At 40.9% G+C, this 16,214-nt stretch overlaps 1 protein-coding gene across 1 annotated transcript in view; it reads right to left on the bottom strand.

The window, feature by feature from the left end:
* RIGI (RNA sensor RIG-I) overlaps positions 1-16,214 on the bottom strand; it is a 100,096-nt gene that overhangs the window by 38,921 nt on the left and 44,961 nt on the right. Inside the window, exons 6-10 of the mRNA XM_073664886.1 lie at positions 13,226-13,339; positions 12,231-12,281; positions 4,747-4,851; positions 2,681-2,834; positions 2,265-2,523 (exon numbers count right to left, since the gene is read on the bottom strand). Coding sequence (XP_073520987.1) covers positions 2,265-2,523; positions 2,681-2,834; positions 4,747-4,851; positions 12,231-12,281; positions 13,226-13,339 — 683 coding nt within the window. The remainder of the gene's footprint in view (positions 1-2,264; positions 2,524-2,680; positions 2,835-4,746; positions 4,852-12,230; positions 12,282-13,225; positions 13,340-16,214) is intronic.

Below are 16,214 nucleotides of genomic sequence, written 5' to 3'. Positions count from 1 at the left end.
AGCGTAAGGGAAAGTTGGGAGCACGCTGTTCCATATGCCTATCACCACCACGACACTATTACAGGGGAAACAATGTGTTGGCATCATAGCCGGGAGTTTGCTGAAGGACCCGGTGCTTGTCATGACAGTACTCATGTGAAGACTAGCCTGTGGCTGGCATTCATTGGAGACTGTGTTTTTTACTACATACTGCATTACTGTAGTATTGCAGTAAATATTTTAAGTGAACAGACGATCACAGGTTCAAGTCTCTTACGGGAACTAAAAAAAGGTTTATAAAAATATGTAAAAAATGTAATCACCTCTGCCCCACATTAAGAAGAAATTTAAAAATGTAAAAAAAAAACACATATTTGGTATCACTGCATTAGTAATATGAACCTAATCGGTAATAACCATGAGAGAAAAATTACAATGTCAGAATTGTGTTTTTTCTGCCACAACACTGCAAAAAAAATGCAATTCAAAGCAATCAAACGGTCATATCTACCCCAAAATGGTATCAATAAAAATGTGGGCTTGCCACAGGATAAAACAGGCCCTCACACAGCCCCATCGACTGAAAAATAAAACTATATCAGTTTTTGAACATGACAATTTTTTAAAACTATTTTATTTATTTTGGAACAAAATTCCCTATTTTTTCTCTTTACTTAAAAAAAAAACAAACAAAAAAAAAAAACATGATCCAACTTTAGTATCACCATAATCATACGGATATGGAGAACCATTTTTTTTTTAACGCAATTTCACCGCCCTTGGACTTTTTTTTCTCTTTTTCCAGTAAAATGAATAGTAAAATGGATGGGGTCATTCAAAAGTAAAATTTTCCGTCAAAAAAAATAGACCTCATTTGGATGGAGATGGAGAAATAAAAAAGTTATGTCTCTTGGAAGAAGGGGAGTGAAAAAAAAATGCAAAAACAGAACATTGCGCTATCGGGAATTAGTTAAACCTAATATTGCTGAGTTGAGTTAAAGCATTTAAAAATTATACTAACAGAAAATAGTCAAGTTAGTTTCAGTTAGTACAATTCACAAATTTATCAGACTTTCAAATCTTTTAAAAGGAGCTGTTCACTATTCTTTTTCTAAATGTAAAAATTGTCCCTTAGTAGTGTTAAAAAAAAACCACTCACCTACCGGACACTCGTCATTCCTCTGCACCTCTTCCAATGTCTCCGTTTGGGCTCCTCGCTTTCTCTCCTACCAGGGGATGTCACGTGAATGATCACTGCAGCCAGTTAGTGGCCATTGACTTAAAGGGAATCTGTCAGTGGGACCAACCCTCATAAGCTGTCTATATGGGCATGCAGATCATTGGAAGCTGAATAAAATGATAACTTTATATCTGCGATCTGATGATTCCAGAGAAATCCACATTTTTCTTATATGTAAATAATCTCTGGAGGCAGATTCTCATGCAGATCAGTGTCCGGCCCATAGTCCTGAACAGCTCATTTACATAAGAAAAATGTGGATTTCTCTGGAATAAAACCTTGGTATAAATTTTATTCAGCTTCCTATGAACTGCGTGCCCATATAGACGGCTTAGGAGGGTTGGTCCTACCGCATTAAGAAGAGTGAGTGAGGAGACCTGAGGAGGAACACCTGGGGTCCTGTAGGTGAGCATTGCTTTAAATATTTTTTAACACATCATATTAAAATAGGTATCGCATCTTGACAAAGCCAACACAGGTATTCCCCCTCAGAAGTTTTGGAAATAAAGACCAGCGGCATGCACAACAGTACAGGGTCCATACATTGTAGTTTTGTGAGTGGATCCATGGTCTAAATTTTGTTTTAAGAAACAATCATTTTGAAATATAGAAGGGTAGAGTTGGAAAGGACCTCCAGGGTCATCTGGTCCAACCCCCTGATCAATGCAGGATTCACTAAACCATCTCAGACAGATGTCTGTCCAGCCTCTGTTTGAAGACTTCCATTGAAGGGGAACTCACCACCTCTCGTGGCAGCCGGTTCCACTCATTGATCACCTTCACTGTCAAAAAAACTTTTTCTAATATATATAACCTGTATCTTCTCCCATTCAGTTTCATCCCATTGCTTCTAGTCTCTTTGTAGAAGGATCAGCTTTATTCTCATTTGCACAATGTGACAGCCCTTGAGATATTTGTAGCCAGCTACTAAGAAATCAGACCTTAAGCCAAAATGAGTTATGCTTCTCATCCAGTTGAAATGTAATGAAGTGACAGAGCTTTATATAAACACTGACACGTACTGTCGGAAGAAAATATACTTTACCTGAGGACGTTTTTGATTTGGGCAGCCGAGCTTCAGGTCTAAGTAGTGAAACATTAAAACATTGTAGGGGTGGTGCCCAATTGTATTGTGACATTCATCAAAAATCATTAACGTAAAAATGGAGAGCGAGGGCACACTTTCATCACTGAGACAGTTGACAAGAATCTGAGGAGTCAGAATGATGATGTCACTGTCCTCTATGATCCTTCCCACTGGAGCATTTTCACTATCTTCTCCAGATACGCCAACAACAGTATATCTGTAAAGAGAGAGATAGAAATGACTTTTAGAATCACTTCACATCTGCCAAGGCCTTACTTGTTGTGGCTCCTGATGTTTATAAGGAATTTTAGGTCTCTCCTGAATCCATTTGTCCAAAAATGTTTAGAGTGTTCTCTTAGCAAAATAGTACATACCCAGTATTGTCAAAGTATTCGCAGAAAACAGATTTCTGCTGCTCATACACGGGTACTTTTGTAGCCATAAACACAATCTTCCCCTTTTGTCCTTGCGGCAAAGATTTTAGATGATGATCACAAATTGATAATGCCACAAATGTCTTCCCTGATCCTGTTAAAAGACACATTACAGATATTTAATTTAAATGGGTAGTCTCATGCTATTAAATTGGTGAGTTAGGTAGACTGCATGACAATAAGCAAGTTTGCAATTGACTTGCTTTTTCTATCTGCATTCATTCACCTGCTCTGAGAGCTTTTATCTTACATAGTGTACAGATTGTTTCCAAGGAGCTCGGCCACCAGACAATGGCCAAGTTTGAGTAGCAGTTACATTCCAGGAGAGGTGTACACTCCTAACATCCAAGTCAGCTCTCACCAGCCCATTGATTTCTATACACTAGTTAACTGCTCACCTTCTTCCCTCTCACCTCCTATCAGTCCTGTAAAATCACCAGTCTCAGACCCTCATCATCAGCAGTTTCCAGAGCAGTTCTCCTAATTAATGTTCTCACTTTACTTAGCCTTGTACTTTTTCAAAGGCACTGCTATCTCTATACATAAATATATTGATAAAAATGTAGACTCAAAACAAAAACTGACAGACAGTTAATGTGTGGTAGCAGGAATAAGATTTTGGATCAGAACTGTCATTCATGGAGGAGCACCCACTCTTCAAGCAACCAGGAAGTAATGAGACTGCATAGCTCGGAGTGGCCAAAGAGACAATTTGAGAATACCCCTAAGGGGCAGTCTGACCACCAACATTTAACACTGAATCACAGGATAGGTGAGAAATAAATAATTGGTGGAGCCTGGTAACTGGGTGTCTTATGTCCATGTGTGAATAGTATTGTATGAGGCTGGCTCCAAAACATTGATCAAACGTGTACTTCTGCTCCTAGAGAGCTAAATCGTGAAAGAAGCGGTAGTCACAAATGCCCACTATCATTCCATTCATGCACAGGATCCCTGTTCTCAGGTTCATACATTTATCACCTATCGTCAGCGGATTGCTCGTGGGATAGCCGCTTAACCATGTTTAGCATCATGTATTCATTTTGAACGACTGCTCCTATTTTATTCTAGTAAATTATCTCTGCTTGTAATGGCCGAGCTCAAATTCTATTCTACGACGGTCAGCAGGATTGGAGGGGAACTCAGAGGTGTAGCGTCAAGTGGCCTTCCTGATGTAGTAAGTGGATGAGGGAAGTTAGCACTGCAGTGTTTGCATTTCAAACTAATCCACTATGTTGGGTGGATAACACGGTCATATACTCTAAAATTTGGGATGGACTCGTTTTTGGTAGTGTAAGTGCGGTTGCAGCGTAGGCAGCATGTGATGTGGTTCCAGCAATGAAAACTGTGTTTTGTAGTTGTTGCTGTCAAGTCAAGATTTTTCTCTAACTTGTAACTTGCCAATTGAAAGCCCTACTTTTTATGCTTAGAAATCCAATGGGGGGAGGAGAGTCTATCTCAATGACACATAACCCTCCCTGTACAAGTGTACTTATAGAACTAGCTGTTTTACATTAGGACATCTAAGGGCAAAATGTGCAGACCTTTAGGTGAATAAATTAAAGTTAGGTTTTATGTAAAAATAAACAGACATATAATTGGTAGCGCCATGTTCAGAAAGTACCAAGGTATAAAATTGTCCTATTATTTAACCCGTATGGCGAACACAGTGAAGAAAAAAAAAAGACCAAATCTTAGCGATTACATCATACAGACACACAAGAAAAAAAAATGGTATCATTAAAGATGTCAACTTTCCCCACACAAAAAAAAATTGGATTGATATGGATTTTCCCACGAACCTATAGATCAATCTACTCAGCTCCTGGCAGATGAGACACCAGGTTCAGCAACACAGGTTGCTCAAAAGAAAAGCCAAAAAAGGTTGTGTAGCCCAATGAAGACACTTTGGACGATTATCTTATTAAATGGATTAAAAAAAAAAAAAAAAAAAGTATAAAAAAAACAAACAAAACTTTGCATTCTACTCAATCAAATAAACAGACCTGTTGGAGCACATATGATGGTATTCTTCCCGTTGTATGCAGGCTGAGCCAGTTCTTCCTGATATTTTCTCAGCTTGATGTCTTTAATTGATCTGTGTGTAGAACCTGGCACATAAAGAGTGAATAATAAATCAGCCATCACTGATGAAGGAGAAATGCATACAGAATACAGAGAATTTACAGCCACATATTGCAGCTGAGCACTGGATGGCAGTAAATTCACATAGAAAACAGTTATAGCAGATAGCGGTACATTATACTAATAGACAGTAATAGAAATAAGGGTCTATGTAGAAATCTGGCTACAGAGGATTTTAGCAATTTTGGAAACATCAGGGCAAATTTACTTTTCGAAATAACCCAAGTCTGGCTGCGAGTGAGCCCGAATTCTGGTGAACACCCTGTGCACCACATTAATTAAAAGGGGTAATCGAGTTTTGCCCACTTCCACATCGGGAGGTGAGCAGGGGCAGCGACTTCCTGTCCACAGATATCTGATGGTCCTAGTGAAAAAGGACAAGGGCAAGACACCCGGATTATCCCTTTAAATGTTTTAGACACTTTGGCATTTGGTATGACATGAAGTGGTATAAAGCTGATTAAGTGTGTCTAATGATGATCCAATGTGATACATTTGGCACGCTGTCAGGCGGTCAAGAAAATAGATGGACTTAATCAATCTGCTCCATTATTTGTGCTAAAGTTCGTTTTAGGCTAAGCGGGTGATTCATTAATGTTTTTACGCCAGAGAACTAGCATAAACGCCTTACTAAGTCACAATATTTTTGAGCACCTAACAATCTAAGTCAATGATCTCATCATTGATATTGGAAGTCATTTTTAATTTGCGTCAATTGAGTCTCAGAGTGTCTTGGTAATATTGTCATAGATGGCTGAAGTCGCACAGGACTTTTTGAAGGTTAGGGAGAGAAATGTGTAGATTAGTAAGAAAGAACAGCACATCACCTGCAACTCCAGATAAGCTCTCACTAATGTCTGGGTGAGGCCATTTAGAGGCAGCTAATGGTTCTATGCAGAGTACAATGAGCATGGGAGACCAAAGGCATCCCTGCCTAGTGCCATTTTCATGAAGATCAATTTAGATGGGACATGAAGAAACTTAAATGTAGCTGAAAGATAAGATTTACATCTTTTAATAGCTGTTAAAAAGGAATCTCTTATCCCAAAAGTATTTTTAATGCACTAAACATGAATGTCCAGTAAAGGCAGTCAAGCGTCTTTTCGACATCTAAGCTTAAAGAAGTTGTCCACTACTTGGACAACTCCTTCTCATACCCCACGCTCAGCCCCGGTAAAATAAAAAAGCTTATACTCCTCTCTCGTGCTGGCGCTGTTCCCGCCGTGTCGGCACTCGCTCTCCCCCGGGGCTCCCGTGCTGTTGTTGTGACACAGGACGCCGGCATCCCATCAGCACTGGCATCACTGTCCCCGTCTCCTGTCGAATTGAACATGAAGAGGAATTCAGATCAGTTGCAGCCTGGACTTCCTCTTCATGTTCAATTCGACAGAAGGTGTGGACAGTGACGCCAGCGCTGATTGGAGGCTGGGCTCACGTGTCATAACAACCGCAGGTGGGCCCTGGGAATGCAAGTGCCGACACCGCTGAGGGGAGTATAATCTTTTTTTATTTTAATCGGGGCCAAACATTTAGCTCAAGAAGGGGTTGTCCTAATAGTGGATTGCAAAAAAAAGTGTAATTCCACAATTGCTTTTTGGATATTTTATTTACCATGTTCACTACATGGTAAAAATGACCTGGCAATAGGATTCTCCAGGCCAGTATGATTATGCAGATAGTACACATGTATAGCTTTTTATTTAAGTGGTGGAAAAAATTGGGAAATTTTTAAATAAAAAAAAAGAAAATTATGCTTTTCCGAGACCTGTAATTTTTTTAACTTTCAGGATATGCGGCTGTCATTTTTTGTGCCCCGAGTTGACATTTTTACTGATCTCATTTTGGGGTAGATACAATGTTTTTATTGCCTCATATTGCAATGCTGCAACGGCCAAGAAACATAATTCTGGCATTTTGATTTTTTCCCTCAATATGCAGTTTACCAATCAGATTAATTTATATATAATTTTGATAGATTGGACATTTAAAAATGCAGGGATACCAAATATGTGTATTTTTTATTGCTTTATTTTTAATGGAGCTAAGGGTGGTGTGATTTAAACTTTTATAAAAAAAATGTTAACTTTTTTTTTCACTTTCCCTTGTTCCCAGAGCCATAGCATTTTTATTTTTTGGTCAATATGGCCATGTGAGGGCTTATTTTTTTGCAGGACGAGTTGTACTTTTAAACGACATTACTGGTTTTACCATATTGTGTATGGGAAAACAAAATTCCAAATGCGGTAAAATTGCAATAGAAGTGCAATACCACAGTTTTTTATTTTTTTTACCACATTCACTGAATGGTAAAACTGACCTGCCATTATTATTCTCCAGGTCATTACAAGTTCATAGACACCAAACATGTTTAGGTTCCTTTTTATTTAAGTGGTGAAAAAAAAATCCAAAGTTTGCTTTAAAAAAAAAAAAAAATGGCGCCATTTTCCAAGACCCGTAGCGTCTCCATTTTTCAGGATCTGTGGCCAGGTGAGGGATTATTTTTTGCGCGCCGAGCTGAAGTTTTTATGGATACCATTTTGGGGTAGATCTGAAGTTTTGATCGCCAGTTTTTGCATTTTATTGCAATGTTGCAGCGACCAGAAAACGTAATTCTGGTTTAGAATTTTTTTCTCGTTACGCCGTTTACCATTCGGATTCTTTTTTTAGATTGATAGATCGGGCGATTCTGAACGCGGTGATACCAAATATGTGTTTTTTTTTATTATTTTATTTTGAATGGAGCAAAAGGGGGGTGATTTAAACTTTTATATTTTTTTAAAAACTTTTTTTTTTTTATACACTTTTTGCTTTTTTCTATAGTCTCCATAGGAGACTAGAAGCAGCAACTGTCCAATCGCCTCTATGTAGTAGAAATGCTCCTGTGCTATGAGCGCCGACCACTAAGTGGCGCTCATAGCGATCAGTACATGACAACCACTGGGGTCTGCTGCAGACCCAGGGTTGCCATGCCCACCCATCAGTGATCCGCGATCACGCTTCCGGCATCACCGATGGACGGGTAAGTGACACGCTTCCGGCGCGGTGCTATTAAATGCCGCTGTCAGAGATTGACAGCGGCATTTAACTGGTTAACAGCCGCAGGTGTAATAATCAGCTGACATGTGCTCGGTTCAGTGCAGGCTCAGCGACGGAGCCCTCACTGAACCGGGGGTAATAGCTTGGTGCGTACTATTACGCCCCAGGCTTTAAAGGGGTTAACAAATTAACAGCTGTGGGTGGCGCTCTGCTCCACCCATGGCAATTAGAGGCAGGTAATGACTGAATAATTCAGCCATCACCTGCAGGGAAAGATAAGATCTTGGCTTGCAACCTCACATCAAAGTCAGGGACTCGACAAATGACGTACAGCGGGGGGAATAATAATTTGAACCCTTGCTTTTTCTGTAAGTTTGCCCACTGACAGACATGAACAGTCTATAATTTTAAGGGTAGGTTAATTTTAACATTGAGAGATAGAATATCCAAAAAAGAAAAATCAAGAAAATCACATAGTATAAATTAGATACATTTATTTGCATTTTGCAGTGAGAAGTAAGTTTTTGATCCCGCATTATGAGTTCTGGCTCCTACAGACCAGTTAGACGCTCCTAATCAACTCATTACCAGCATTAAAGACAGCTGTCTTACATAGTCACTTGTATAAAAGACTCCTGTCCACAGACTCAATTAATCAGTCAGACTAACCTCTACAACATGGGCAAGACCAAAGAGCTTTCTAAGGATGTCAGGGACAAGATCATAGACCAGCACAAAGCTGGAATGGGCTACAAAAAAGTAAGAAGCTGGGTGAGAAGGCGACAACTGTTGGTGCAATAGTAAGAAAATGGAAGAAATAGAAAATGAATGTCAATCGACATCAATCTGGGGCACCATGCAAGATCTCATTTCGTGGGGTATCCTTGATCATGAGGAAGGTGAGAGATCAGCCTAAAACTACACGGGGGGAACTTGTTAATGATCTCAAGGCAGCTGGGACCACAGTCACCAAGTAAACCATTGGTAACACATTACGCCTTAAAATCCTGCAGTGCTCGCAAGGTCCCCCTGCTCAAGAAGGCACATGTGCAGGCCCGTCTGAAGTTTGCCAATGAACACCTGGATGATTCTGTGAGTTATTGGGAGAAGGTGCTGTGGTCAGATGAGACAAAAATTGAGCTCTTTGGCATTAACTCAACTCACCGTGTTTGGAGGAAGAAGGAGGAGTACAATTCTAAGAACATTGTCCCAACCGTGAAAAATGGTAGGGGAAACATTATACTTTGGTGGTGCTTTTCTGCAAAGGAGACATGATGACTGCTCTATACTGAAGGGAAGATGGATGGGATCATGTATCGCAAGATTTTGGCCAACAATTTACTTCCCTCAGTAAGAGCATTGAAGATGGGTCAAGGCTGGGTGTTCCAGCAAGACAATGACCCAAAACATACAGCCAAGGCAACAAAGGAGTGGTTCAAAAAGAAGCACATTAAGGTCATGGAGTGGCCTAGCCAGTCTCCAGACGTTAATCCCAAAGAAAATTTATGGAGGGATTTGAAGCTCCGAGTTGCCAAGCGACAGCCTCAAAATCTTAGTGATTTAGAGATGATCTGCAAAGAGGAGTGGACCAAAATTCCTCCTGACATGTGCGCAAACCTCATCATCAACTACAAAAAACGTCCGACTGCTGTGCTTGCTACCAAGTATTAAGTGTTGTTTGCCAGAGGGATCAAATACTTATTTCTCACTGCAAAAAAAAAAATTATGTAGTTTATACAATATGATTTTCTTGATTTTTTGGGGGATATTCTATCTCTCAATGTTAAAATTAACCTACCCTTAAAATTATAGACTGTTTGTCTTTGTCAGTGGGGAAACTTACAAAAACAGCAAGGGATCAAATAATTATTCCCCCACTGTAACTGTACATCATATGTCAGGAGGGGTGTAAAGCACCACTCCAGAGGGATTCTTTTTATTTTACCGCTGGAGTGGTGCCACTAATATAAGTTCCCTACCCTAGTAATATACTCATCAGATGCTGTTTTTACCTGTTATCGGCGCTGCTTCTGTTAGTCTCCAGGTTGTGACCTGCCAGATCGCTCCGGTACTTCCGAACTGGAAGTCACTTCTCAATGTTAGTCTATTATAGCCAGAACGAGGCTCTAATAGACTTATACTGAGAGCCTGTGACCATTACCTCTGATTTCTGGTCAGTCAGAAGTTGTGGTCACAAGATTGCGAATTGGGACTGGAGCGGACTGGGAACAGCAGAAGATGAAAGCTGGCGAATAGAATAAGTGAACTTAGATTAGTTGCACCACTCCAGAGCTACAATAAAAAAAAATTTAAAAAAACACTGGAGTAGTGCTTTAAAAACACAAGAAAACAAACGCAGCATGTCAATGACATTTTGGAAATAATATTCATTATGTTGGGAATGGAAAATGCTGCATTTTTTGAGCATGTAAAACTCTACAAATACTCAGTGTGTGAACCAGCCGTTGTTAGGGCAGATGCCTAATTATCTAATTAAGGCTACATGCCCACATTCAGTATTTGGTCAGTATTTTACATCAGTATTTGTAAGCCAAACCAGGAGTGGGACAATCAGAGGAAGGCTATGTGCCCACGAAGCAGAAATGCTCCGGATCTTTTCCTGAGCGTTTCTGCTTCTCACTGGCAGAAAAAACGCATGCGGATTGTACATGCGGATTGTACATGCGGATTGTACATGCGGATTGTACATGCGTTTTTCCTGCCAGGGACATGTGGATGTGAAGTGTTCATCACTTGCATTTCTGCATGCGGGTTGACAAGCGCTTTCCAAGTGATTTTATTATCACTTGGAAAGTGCATGACAACTTGGTCACACTATATAAATCCATGCAAACAGCATGGATTTACATAGTGTGACCAAAAGAGTGTTACAAAATAAATATCATACTTGCCTTCTGATGGCCCCCGGAGTCCTTGTCTTGGCTTGCCGGCAGATTTTTAAGGACCTGCCGACGTCAGCGGTCGCGTGACCCATCACATGACTAAATGACGTCAGCGCAGGTCCTTTAGTCTACCGCGAGCTGCCGGCAAGCCAAGACAAGGACACCGGGGGCCATCAGAAGGTAAGTATAATATTTTTTATTTTATTTCGCTTTTTTACAGGTTCTATGGTACCCGAGTCCGGAGGAGAGTCTCCTCTTCTCCAAACCCGGGTACCATCCGCACATTGAAACACATGTTATCCGCATGTACAGGTCCAGTGATGCGGATTCCATGCGTTCCAATGCAAGTCAATGGCGGCGAAAATGCCGCGATTCCGCAAAATAATTGGTAGTGCTGCGTATTTTTCCGCAATGATAATCCGCAGCGGAAATTTCCGCAGCTGTGCACAGCACATGCGGATTATCATTGGGGAACATGGCCGACCTTCTACCAAGCGTTTAAGCGTTTCTGCAGCGGAATTGCCGCTACGGAAACGCTTAAAAAAACGCATAGTGGGCACACAGCCGAATAGTATAACACTGTGTGTGCACGTTGCAGATTTGCCATGCAGATTTGCTAGCAAAACCTGATGCCAGCAAAGTGAATGAGAATCCTGAAGTGTCATGCCTATGTTGAGTATTTGTGACTTGCAGACTTGGTGCAGAAAATAATCTGCCGCATGTCAATTTTCTGTGCGTTTTTGCCTGCGTATTTCACCCATTGATTGCACTAAAAAAATACAACGTTTTCGAGGCTGCGTCTTCCCGCCAAGAGATACAGAAATGGTGGAGAAATTTCTGCACACAAAATACTCAACGTGTGTGCATACACTAATGGAAACACATCACCTCTTCTGTATTATTCACCCGCTCCTGGTTTTGGCTTCCAAAACTGAGGTAAAAATACTGACCAAATACTGAATGTGTGACCCCAGCCTTACTTGAAGATCAGGCTTGGAATTTCCCCAACCTATCCTTCCTCAAATCAAATGTCCTGTAATTTGGGCTTTACACTATGTTACTAGGACAATGGTATATCTATTTTGCAAATTCTTTCATAGTAGAACTTGTTTTTTTATCCCTATGACTATAGATGTAGATCTTTCTTGTAAAGGTTTAATATGTCACGTTTCTGTGACTGTTAACTCTTTTTTTCCTTCCCTACTGGAGTCACAACACAACTGATTTGGGCTTTAAAAGAAGTCAGCAACCATGCAAGATCAGTGTCAGGTGGGCATACAAGCTGGATGTGTCAGACATGATCATGTGGTTATTTCTTCATCGGAAGCTTACTATATGAGTAGTTCTATACAAGAACTGGTTAGTGAGCTGGTTTCCACTTTCTGTCAGTAAGTTTTCAGACTTACTTATTAGTTGAGGACCTGCAGCTTTATGGGCATTGGACAACACTGGATAAGCTAAAATGGAAGAAGATAATACAAGATTACATAATACTGTTAGACATACACAGTTACAAGGTTAACTCACATATACTATAAACATAGATCTCTTATATAAAATGCACTGGTTATATTTGTATTAGATCAATATGTGTCATTTGCCATCCTGTCCAATGGATTGTAAGCGGCAAAATGTGGGAGGGGGAGGCGATACTGAGTGAGATCTGCTCAGATCTGTGGATGTAGCAAGGACGTTCTTTTATCCATGGACAACACCTGGTGACAGATTCCCTTTAAGGATTTAGTGGCATGTCCAGAACTGCTTGGTATATTGCCGATGTTCTATGGTTCCTTCTACTACATTGATTAAGGCGTACTTGCTATTTATTTGCTGGGCTATATTTGAGTTATTTTCTGTTTTATCCGTGAGCAGTCAAGTAGATAATTTAATTAATGCAAATCCTGTGCAGGAATAAGTAACATATAGTCTACTATTTTGCCTTCTTTTCTATAGGTATTGGCTGTTTGGGGTTAGGAGGCACTATATTGTTTTTCTCCTATCTTGTTTTGCTTTATAGCGTGTTTGACTCTCATAAAATCCAATGAACATCTCTAGACTGTTTCCTATGGTTTGCGTGGCTACTCCTATGATTAAGTAAAATAGAATTACAAAAATAAAAACATATTATAAAAAAAAAAAGAGAGACTGTTTTACCGTGGTCTTAATGAATGACTATATAGCTAATGCATTGCCGATAAATGCATATTCTACAGCAAGCAATGAATGCAAGCATTTTAATAAATATCTGTGTTTTTATATAACGTACAACTTAATATACTAACGACTCAAATAGTCCAATACCAGATTAAGCACAGGAAGGAGCAGATAGAAAATTGGTGACCCTTGGAAAGATAGAGATGTAGGATTTTCTATAGTAACAAATGCTCCATAAATCAATCACCTGACTGTAAACAGTCATCAGACTCTCCCTCTTCTGTGAACTGGACTGTAAGAACACTATTTTCTTCTCCCAACTCCTCCACCGGTTCTTCGACATCACAGGAACAATCTGAAACTGAGAAAGAGAAAATAAAAACATTATATTGCCAATATCGATTTGGTCGGGCAGCATTTTTTAATTTGAAATATTACATTTCACAATGTGTGTGTTTTGCAGTGAGTTTATTTACAACTGTTACTGTAATGGCTATCGAATGGCAGTTAACATGATAAGGTGACAGTATAATTACACTCAGTAGCAATGACACACCTCTACTGAGCCAAGAAATCACTCCATCAATATATACTTGCCACTCACTGAGCTCTGCACATTGAGATCAAGAAGGCATAAATAATTTTACCTTCTATTCACAGTCTGACCTCCAGCTTCAAAGTAAAGATGCTTAAAGAATAAATAAACCTGTTTTTTTATTTTTCATATTTCATTGCACTAATAATTATAAGCACATATCGGTAAAAGTCTGGATCGTAAGACCAATACTGATAGCTCAAAACATCCCCCGAGAGGTGTACTGAGCAGCTCAGAAGACCGGAGTGCTCAGCTCCTAGTTGAGCGTGCACACACAACCGGGTACAGAGAGCATAGTCGTCATTGTCTAGTGAACACGCAACTGGGTATAGATTCATTAGAGAGCATAGGCTTCATTGCCTAGTGCACACACAACCAGGTACAGATTCATTAGAGAGCATAGGCTTCTTTTCCTAGTGCACACACAACCGGTTACAGATTCATTAGAGAGCATAGGCTTCATTGCCTAGTGCACACACAGCCGGGTACAGATTCATTAGAGAGCATAAGCTTCATTGCCTAGTGCACACACAATCGGGTACAGATTCATTAGAGAGCATAAGCTTCATTGCCTAGTGCACACACAACCGTGTACAGATTCATTAGAGAGCATAGGCTTCCCTTACTAGTGCACACACAGCCGGGTACAGATTCATTTCAGAGCATAGGCTTCTTTTCCTAGTGCACACACAACCGGGTACAGATTCATTTCAGAGCATAGGCTTCATTGCCTAGTGCACACACAACCGGGTACAGATTCATTTCAGAGCATAGGCTTCATTGCCTAGTGCACACACAACCGGGTACAGATTCATTTCAGAGCATAGGCTTCATTGCCTAGTGCACACACAACCGGGTACAGATTCATTTGACAGCATAGGCTTCATTGCCTAGTGCACACACAACCGGGTACAGATTCATTTGAGAGCATAGGCTTCATTGCCTAGTGCACACACAACCAGGTACAGATTCATTAGAGAGCATAGGCTTCCCTTACTAGTGCACACACAGCCGGGTACAGATTCATTAGAGAGCATAGGCTTCCCTTACTAGTGCACACACAACCGGGTACAGATTCATTTGAGAGCATAGGCTTCATTGCCTAGTGCACACACAGCCGGGTACAGATTCATTAGAGAGCATAGGCTTCCCTTACTAGTGCACACACAGCCGGGTACAGATTCATTTCAGAGCATAGGCTTCTTTTCCTAGTGCACACACAACCGGGTACAGATTCATTAGAGAGCATAGGCTTCATTGCCTAGTGCACACACAACCGGGTACAGATTCATTTGAGAGCATAGGCTTCATTGCCTAGTGCACACACAGCCGGGTACAGATTCATTTGAGAGCATAGGCTTCATTGCCTAGTGCACACACAACCGGGTACAGATTCATTTGAGAGCATAGGCTTCCCTTACTAGTGCACACACAGCCGGGTACAGATTCATTTCAGAGCATAGGCTTCCCTTACTAGTGCACACACAACCGGGTACAGATTCATTTGAGAGCATAGGCTTCATTGCCTAGTGCACACACAACCAGGTACAGATTCATTAGAGAGCATAGGCTTCCCTTATTAGTGCACACACAGCCGGGTACAGATTCATTTCAGAGCATAGGCTTCTTTTCCTAGTGCACACACAACCGGGTACAGATTCATTAGAGAGCATAGGCTTCCCTTACTAGTGCACACACAGCCGGGTACAGATTCATTTGAGAGCATAGGCTTCATTGCCTAGTGCACACACAACCGGGTACAGATTCATTTGAGAGCATAGGCTTCATTGCCTAGTGCACACACAACCAGGTACAGATTCATTAGAGAGCATAGGCTTCCCTTACTAGTGCACACACAGCCGGGTACAGATTCATTAGAGAGCATAGGCTTCATTGCCTAGTGCACACACAACCAGGTACAGATTCATTAGAGAGCATAGGCTTCATTGCCTAGTGCACACACAACCGGGTACAGATTCATTTGAGAGCATAGGCTTCATTGCCTAGTGCACACACAACCAGGTACAGATTCATTAGAGAGCATAGGCTTCCCTTACTAGTGCACTCACAGCCGGGTACAGATTCATTAGAGAGCATAGGCTTCATTGCCTAGTGCACACACAACCAGGTACAGATTCATTAGAGAGCATAGGCTTCCCTTACTAGTGCACACACAGCCGGGTACAGATTCATTTCAGAGCATAGGCTTCTTTTCCTAGTGCACACACAACCGGTTACAGATTCATTAGACAGAATAGGCTTCATTGCCTAGTGCACACACAACCGGGTACAGATTCATTAGAGAGCATAGGCTTCATTGCCTAGTGCACACACAACCGGGTACAGATTCATTAGAGAGCATAAGCTTCATTGCCTAGTGCACACACAACCGGGTACAGATTCATTAGAGAGCATAGGCTTCCCTTACTAGTGCACACACAGCCGGGTACAGATTCATTAGAGAGCATAGGCTTCCCTTACTAGTGCACTCACAGCCGGGTACAGATTCATTTCAGAGCATAGGCTTCTTTTCCTAGTGCACACACAACCGGGTACAGATTCATTAGAGAGCATAGGCTTCATTGCCTAGTGCACACACAGCCGGGTACAGATTCATTAGAGAGCATAGGCTTCCCTTACT

This window comes from Phyllobates terribilis, unplaced genomic scaffold, assembly GCF_046119375.1.
Source record: "Phyllobates terribilis strain yellow unplaced genomic scaffold, ASM4611937v1 Scaffold_1__5_contigs__length_1240528914, whole genome shotgun sequence".
Classification (NCBI taxonomy): Eukaryota; Metazoa; Chordata; class Amphibia; order Anura; family Dendrobatidae; genus Phyllobates; species Phyllobates terribilis.
This window is presented reverse-complemented; position numbering and strand designations above follow the sequence as displayed.